This window comes from Zerene cesonia, chromosome 10 (assembly GCF_012273895.1).
Source record: "Zerene cesonia ecotype Mississippi chromosome 10, Zerene_cesonia_1.1, whole genome shotgun sequence".
Taxonomy (NCBI): domain Eukaryota; kingdom Metazoa; phylum Arthropoda; class Insecta; order Lepidoptera; family Pieridae; genus Zerene; species Zerene cesonia.
In genome coordinates, this window is record NC_052111.1 from 962,274 (window position 1) to 971,109 (window position 8,836).

The window sequence follows — 8,836 nt, forward strand, 5'->3', positions numbered from 1 at the left end:
TAATTTGTGTTAATAATTTTAAACATACGTTAATTATCACATATCTGTTGATATTGATAGATAATTTATGATATTGTTTTAAATATTAACAGGTATATGGTCTGGATTATTTGCTTTGGAAATCGGTAGTTTTGAAAATGACTTTAACTTTTTTACATTATAAACGCAGTAGAAAATAGCAAAACAAATGTATAAAGTTTAGTATAAAATTTCAACTCGTATATAACTATACTAATGGTCCGCCCCGGCTTCACCCGTGGTACATTTATAGCCTATAGCCTTCCTCAATAAATGGGCTATCTAACACTGAAAGAATCTTTCAAATCGAACCAGTAGTTCCTGTTCCTAGATTAGTGCGTTTAAACAATCAAACAAACAAACAAACTCTTCAGATTTATAATATGAGTATAGATTCTTAATTGAATATTCACTGATTTATTGCAAATATACGTTTTCTATATCGGAACTAAATCACAAATTAATGAATGTGTTCGCGATGATAGATCAAATTTTCACAACTCCCTCACACACTTGACCTACAAATTTAGCGCTATGTGCTCATAAAATGCTCCGAGGCAGTATTAAGTTAAACTATCCACATATAATTTTATTTTTCGCATGAAATTTCGCGATGTTTGTTTATCTTATGACATTTTCACTTGATATGTATCTCTCAATATCTCAAAAAAAATAATGCCCCCAATTTCCATTAAGAGAATTCTCCTTAAATTGATACCTCCTCCTACTCTTTCTACGTCTTTGTTTTTGAGGTGTTGGTGGAAAATACAAAGGTTTAAACTCCCAATTACAGCAGTTTAGTACATAGAAATTATCGTGGAAATTAGATATTGCATAGTTTTAAAAAGGAGCCACTTATCTCTCTAGTTTTTCTATCTTCTGACTTAAAAATTCTATCATAAAATCGCTCCGCTGGGACGTGAAAGAAAGACAAATAAACAAGCAAACACAAATCGCATTTATAATTTTAGTAATAGTAAAATACAAAAACTACTGTATATAAGAATTAGTAGTAGAAATACGTTGTTCAATAACACGCATTATGTTATTGCTAAAATCTATATTCTAATCCAGTCCATCCCAAGCGAATGTGAACCAGTGATGCACAAGGAAGATGCTCATTTAAGTATATTCTATAGAATAAATTGATTATAGACTTAAATGACCTATGGACTATAGTCTATATGTAGGATTCTGCACCTCTTACTATTAATGAAATCCAACTACGAATGAGTCTCAGCTGAATGAGTTCTGGTAATAAACACAAGACTGGAAAGTTTAAATTGAATATTTTCTATATAATCTTTATACATATTCCGCCTGAATAAATTATAAAATTTTGTGATTCAATATATTGAACTATCAAGATCCAATTTAGTAGTCTTCAATGTAAAAAAATGTGTTTTCAGTAATTTTGTGAAACAATAAAATAATGAAGTAACGGTCTATCAGTATATAAAACAAAATCATGTTTTAACGTTTGCCGGCAAAACTCTTACAATGGATGTCCACATACCAACTGCCTCAAATATATACTAACTCACGCTTGTATTCTCTGAAACTTGTATAATAATGAAAACCTACAACAGTTTGTATTTCAACACGTATTTATTTTCTTTGATTTCTATCTATTTAACTAGATAAAGTTTAGTAGCAAGCTAAATGAATATTTTGTATTCAACAATCCTGCCCTTAGAAGGGATATACCTCAATATTATCTCAAGATACAGCAGTCTTATCTTATGTTAAACAAACACATCACGAGCCTTCAGATAATTATTCAGGGTGGGACATCAAGATAGGCCGCTGCCAGGGAAATTATGTCTTCGTGTTCATCGCAAGCCTTTATATTGTTTAAGACGTCTACTTTAGTTTATTATTAATATATACACTCGTTTATTATTTACTCATGATTTATTATTCATGCATATTCAAATTTTCAAAGACTTTTCAGTGTGATTTATTAACGATTAATTTTCATAATTATATACATAGAAGAAACATTACCGGATCTACCTTTCACATTTGCACTGTCTGGTTTCATTAAACGTAGCTATTATAACACAGTATTGCATTGTCATTGAATTTACTCGTGTATAAAAAATTTCAATAGGACGAAACTAGGTCAAAACGCCAACTTTGTTACATCCAGATTTAGTTACCTCTGTCGTTGCATAATTAAGCAAATCATTGTTAGAACATAGAAATAAATTGAACCGTAGCTCAAACATTGCGGTCATTTGAGATAAAGAATAGGATATAAAGCTGTAGTATCGTAAATCAGCGCGGTGGGGAGCGGGTCGGCGTCGGGCGCGCGGCGTCTCGCGGGCGGCCCCGGGAGCTGCGTGCGCGTGCGCGGGCGAGGGGCGCGGGCCGGGCGCGGGGGCGCGGGGCCGCGCAGCCTCCCGTTGCAGCACTCCGCTGCCGCCCGCTGCCCGCATCGATTGCTCCCGGGACGAGCGAGCGAAGTAGGAGCGCGTCAACGCACCGCGCGCGCTCTCGACGCGCTACGCACGCCGCGCCCGCGACCGCTCGCAGTTCGCACTACCAACCGCTACCCGAACCCCCGGCAGGTTATACCGCGCTTACGTAACCGGTAACACCTAGGTTATGTGCTCGTGACCGAACTTTCAGTTTCCATTGCATGACCTCTTTACTTTCACCGTTACTGTCGAGTATCATATTGAAATCATTAATGTCGATAGCTCTCATCAACCCTTTGCGAGTAACCGCGCTTTCGCGCCGTAACAAGATGCATTATTAAAATTGAAAATGGAATTTGTTACTTTCGCATAGGGTTCATTTTCACGTACAATCATCTCAACGATTTCTATTCAGCCGCAGTCGCCTGGTGTTATTATTGACATTATTATTAACGACATTGAAATATTATTGTTCCACATAAAATAAAATTGTCTTTATTCATTGTCCATTAAAACTTTTCATACTATTTATTGTTTCAATTATGCTTCCTCTTTCTATTGTTTATCACATTTCTTTCACATAAGTATATGAGATTATTTATTAAGATAAAACTAATTAACAAACATATAAGATGTCAAAAACCTCGTGAAATAATATAACTATTTGATAGTATGAATAATATAATGTTGTTATTCATGTATTAATCTATAGACAAATTTGCTCAGCTTAATGCCTAAAAGTATGCTTTTAAAACTTAAATTGAATACTTACCCAAAAGCATGAATAAACAAATCTATGCACTTTGTACAATTTTACATTTATATATAACAACCTATTGAAGTAACAAAAACTATTAAGTAAAAAACGAAGTCAGAAAAAAATTACTTTTCAAAAACCTAGAAGGTATTAAAAAAAAGTTCACTTAAAAAAAAAAAAAAAAACATGTTTAATTCCTAAATTGTGTTATTTGTTTGACACATTACAAAGATAATGTTATATTCCTAATTATAATCCTAATCTTTGTTCAATTCAACTTCTGATATTCAAAACCGACTTAATTATCCAAATTATACTTAATATATTAATTAAACTTGTATAAAAAATGTATGTACACGGGCGAATATTAACCATAGCAGATATCTGTAATTGGACATAAAAAATGTACAGCCGGAATTTTTACGGAATTAAATTAATTTTACTAAATCGACGGAAATGCTTCCAAGGATAAGAAATTAATTTGCCAATGATAAATCTGTCATTAATAAATTATCACAAGCACGTCCCCCAAAAAAAAAAAACGAAGTCTTAGAACTGAGCAAAAAATTTAGTCATGTCTCAGCAAAGCTTGTACATTTTACATTAAGCCCTCAGTTACCAGTAACCATTGCGCTTCTTGTTATTAATAAAGGAGAATCCGGCTTATCTGAGTGGCGAGATAATCTCTTTGTTGCCATACTATATTGAAAGTAAATTTGGAAACTAACTTTACCGTATTAACAGCTATACAATGTTGGCATCGCTGAAGGCTTTTATGAAAGTCATTTTATAAACGACACTGTAACTTGAGTAACCACTCATAGACTATAAATAGATTTATTCCGTTACACACTTATAAATAGCTACCTATTTTATTTAAAGATTCTGTAAAAAATATGTTTTTTCGAAGATTATTCCTTTCAAAATATTACGTATTAGATCCCTAAAATTATTTAAATTCCTGTGTAGTACAAAATTTTGAACTTTAATCAACTTAACTTAATATCATAATTATTTGAAATAAAGCAATGTAATTTAAATCATGTATTAAAATTTAATTAAAAAAATTGTTGCTGATACGCAAAATTACAAAACTGAAACCCTTTCTAACTAAACCCTATATAACTAAAGGTTTAGCCAACCAAGCTAGCCAAAGTCCCGTAATAGTTGTAACTTTATAATTATATTTAGAAACACCTCCATAATCCTCGGTTTCCAACCCATTATATTAAATTAACAAAAGTCCGTTCAGTGACGTGCTATTTTAAATAATAAATATTTATGGAGCACTTTAATTTCTATGTTAATTCTTACTAAATCTATGAATCACCACTCACGTGCTTAAAATCGAGTACAATGCGACCGCAAAGATTTAAGAACGCTAAATAATATTTACTCTACGTATCCGTGTTTGATTTTTTACTATAGATTTTAAAACAATTCTCCAATGTCAATAAGGTTGGATATTTGCCAATATAACTCATGAGTTTTCGATAATCGGCTGTTATCTATAGTATTTCGTGGGAGCGGTTGGTGTGTTAAAATTGAATCTCTTTGGTAGTTATGAAAGCAGTCGCTTAAGTACGGTGGTTTACGGGTGATTGCGCGTAAGCATGTCGTCAGAGAAGGAGAAAATGGCGGCCGCCGAAACTAAATCACCATCCAACAGGAGCAACTGTACCTCGCCTGGAAAGAAAGGTATAGTGATTAGTAGCTTAGAGGAAACACAAATATTGCAATAGTTCATCCTTCTAATATTATAAATGCGAAAGTTTCTGAGGATGTGTGCGTGTTTATTACTCTTTCACGTTAAAACTACTGATTGCAATGAAATTTGGTACGTAGATAGCTGGACAACTGGAATAAAATATAGGCAACTTTTTACCCCAATATTCCTACGGGATACGGACTTACGCGGTTGAAACGCGGGGCGCAGCTAGTTAGGATATATATCCTACTTATATACCTTCACAATGGATTTTAGTATGTCTGTTTAGCATTTAATTTAAATCAATATATCGTATTAAAAGTTAGTTTCCATTTACCCGTAAAAATTATCGTTGCTTTGAGCAGAAAATAAGTGTAATTTTAGGAAAACGCCCTGACATGGAAAATATCGTAAGGATTTTAAACAACAAGTTAAGATTATTATATCTACATAATATGTGTAGCGTGTGTAATGTATTTTAAATTCGTTCTTACTGTATTGTAAACTGATTAAATGTTAATTCTTTTAATGAATTAGTATAAGTAAGTAGTGTTTTATAATAATATTTGAAAACGATTACACTAAATGATTTAGTTGATTAATAAAACATATACTTATTAAAGAACTTTTACTTTCATGAATAATCATCGATAATTGAAAATTTCCAAATTGTGTTTCACAATTTCACATATTCTAATTTTACGCCGCGCCTTAAGCAAATATGAATCTATCTAAGTCATTAAACAGCGAAATCTTTCATCGGTTTAAAAGAAAATCAAATAAACAGCGTACTTTTTATAAAACTTGACAGGTTTCTCGCCTTGACTTCGCAAGGTTCCAATCCGTTTAGCGGTAAATTTTGATTGCATAAACAATTACGCCTAGATATATTATAATACGAGTAGTATGTTAGCAAAAATTTAATAACAGAAATGCGTTGTATTTGCGTTTCGATTATTAATTGAATGCGCGAGAAGGTTTAAGTCCTTGGAGATAAAATATCATGTTCATTTCTTTGGTACACGAATTTTACTTGCCATATTTCGACGTGTTGAGTTATTATGAGTATCTCATTAAGCATATGTAATAAAAATTCAAATATTTAATTACTGAGACAAAATTCAGTGCTTACTTTTTGGTTGGAAATACAGTGTATAAATGTTAAATAATTTCGAATTTTTGCTTGCTTTAGATAACATAGAACCTTGGGGCAATAAATATATATAAAACAAAAAGGTGTTTGCTCGGCCCTGACTTCTTACGTGGCATTTTAAGTGACCACTCAATTATTGTGTCTCAATTAGTGTATCCTATAGAAATTAGCCTCCTCTATAAAATTTAAGTTTTCCCTTTAACTACCTGAGGCTCCAACTATTTATTCATCAAATTACTCTTCCAATTTGAACCGAGACCAAGTCGATCATTAAAACATCAGGAAAGAACTATTCGATATAGATATCTATCTTTATGTGCCAATATAACTGATCTTCCACTATGTGGGATTAAAATATCGTTAAATCAAACTGAAAGTCGTGCAGTTTATTTATTTCCAAGCCATACTTGAGCTTATTTTGTATTTCCAAAAGGCCTTACGGCTTTTAATGGCGTGTAGCCATTAATTACCAAGTCGTTTGACCACTCTCCTTTTTCACTACTTCTCCTTCTACGTTATTCAATTAGTAGACATGTGATAATATTATTTAGTACCCAAAGTGTTTATATTGGTACCGGGATTTTGTAAATTTCCAAAGTTACTGAATACAACGGACCAGTAAAACAAATATGAAATGCATCTATCCTATGCCTACTGGCGGACACTTAAATTTTTAACTATGTGATTCAACAGTCAACGTCCTGTCTGCGTGCCAACTGCCAAACACTTTTTAAATGTTTTCTAATAATTTTAGAGTCTTAATTATGTTGCACTTCAATTACTTCACATTTATTATAAAAAAAGATGAATCAGCTGTTCGTGAATTTTGTGTGTATATATATAATATACGGATGGTAAAATTTCAAATTTTAGTAATTTCGCTTCCACTATCCAAATTATGCGAAATCATTTTGATAAAATTGCACGACTTATAAAAACTGTAACGACTCCCTTAAGAGGTATTTATAAAAGTTCTTCTTTATACTTATTATACCTTCAAATCTCTGATGCTGGTGAAGATATTATCTGAAGTCATCTGGCTCAGCCACTTTTATTAGGGCATTAAACCTTAAAATATAGGTTTACGTTTACTCGTTATACCCATATCAAGGGGTATGAGCGTTATATTATCATCTGGCAATAAGATACTTCATGCTTGAATGAACGAATAAACAGATATACCTAAATTTATATGACTCTTAAAAAAACAAATATATAAGTTAAAGGTATGGCTCTCCACTCTATCCATGTCCGAACCATTGTTCAATTATTATATAGGGATCACGGACACATACAACGGAGAAATAAATTTTATCAAAGAATCAATCAGACCAATACTTCCTCAGATTATCGCGTTCAAACAAATACACTCATCAGCTATATACTACTACTATAGCTAGTTTAAAATAAAATAGCAACTACCATGAATATTATTTAATACATTAGACACTGTTTGTACCTTATTACAAGGAATAGATGTCAAATTAAAAAAACCCAAGCAAAAACCTCGCAGCAAAATTATTGTTACTTATATATTATTAGTAATTTTCACAGACTGATAATTGAATGTTGGAACTTCATAACTTGTAGCTCTGTATTCCAGTAAATTGCGGCTTTCTCTTCGCCATTCATTATTTCACATCTAAACCAAGAAACTAGGTCAGCATTTTGATACAAATACTGAAGACGCAGCTTTTAATATCTTTTATTAATCCCCTCTCAATATTGAAAACGTGTATGCAATATGACATAGTCTTGTTCAATGTACGATTATACTCGTAATGTATGAGCGATATTTAATATTTGTATATTTAAGGTAATGCTTGATGGTTAAGGTATGAATCCAAAGAGATGTTATTGAAACAAATTATAATTTTCAATTGCTACAGAATTTTGCGCTTTCAATTTTTTTTTCTTAATAATTTATTTGTTTGTCTCAATTGTCTGTTTTCAGCTCCAGGGTTTAAAAATGTATATAAAAAGTTATTTTTAAATGATAGTAGCAAAGGGCATTTTATGTTTTATTATAATTATAATTAATCAAAACTAAGCTTTGTTCCGAAGCTACAGAGATAAATCCTTAAAAAACATTGAAAAACTATAACAAGAAACCATTATTTAAAACAAACATTTAAACCAATCTTTCTTTCGTGTATACGTTCTAAGGTACTTTTATGTGATTATCAGAACCCCAGAAACACAGTAAAAATCTAGTAAGTGCCTCGTTTTTTTCATAATGGTGTATTTAGTATCTAGAAATTCGTTTAGTTTCACCCTTACCCGAAACTTTAAGACATTAAAGGCAATAAAAGCTGCTTAAGTTATATTTTCCTTTCATCGCTATCGCTCGCGAAGTTCCGAATTAGTATTCGTTGAAAAGTTTTAAAATTGAATCTGATCCCAACTTCAGCTTACCCCGGGATAAAGGTGAAATGTTAAGTGCCTAAAGAAGTGTAGCTATGTAGAGTATTTAACAGGCTTTTTATTTATGCTGGTTAATACCTGATACCTACTATATACATGGAAAATAGCTAACATTTGTTTTCAACTTTGTTTATATTTATAAACACTAAACACCCTTCATTTTTATTCAAGAGTTATCTTAACAAATATCATAAAGAGTTTTCTCTCTCATTTATGTTTGCAATGTTTTCACACAAAGGCCGTTTTCATTGAGTTACATCTAGGCTAAACCGAGGCAATAGTTAATGCATAATATAAAGAGATATTGAATACAAAATTGTCCAATTTTTATTAATAAACACGAAACGTATAAC

At 32.0% G+C, this 8,836-nt stretch overlaps 1 protein-coding gene across 8 annotated transcripts in view; it reads left to right on the forward strand.

Moving 5' to 3' along the window:
* LOC119829305 (solute carrier family 12 member 4) overlaps positions 1 to 8,836 on the forward strand; it is a 278,428-nt gene that overhangs the window by 241,492 nt on the left and 28,100 nt on the right. The window contains exons 1-2 of one of the 8 annotated variants that reach the window (XM_038351764.1): positions 2,427 to 2,614; positions 4,760 to 4,896. The exons of 6 other annotated variants lie outside the window; for them this stretch is intronic. In XM_038351764.1, the coding sequence (XP_038207692.1) occupies positions 4,812 to 4,896 (85 nt within the window). In that variant the 5' untranslated portion in view covers positions 2,427 to 2,614; positions 4,760 to 4,811. Of the gene's footprint in view, positions 1 to 2,426; positions 2,615 to 4,759; positions 4,897 to 8,836 lie in introns of those variants that run through there. One more of the 8 variants, XM_038351763.1, reaches the window with a different exon arrangement.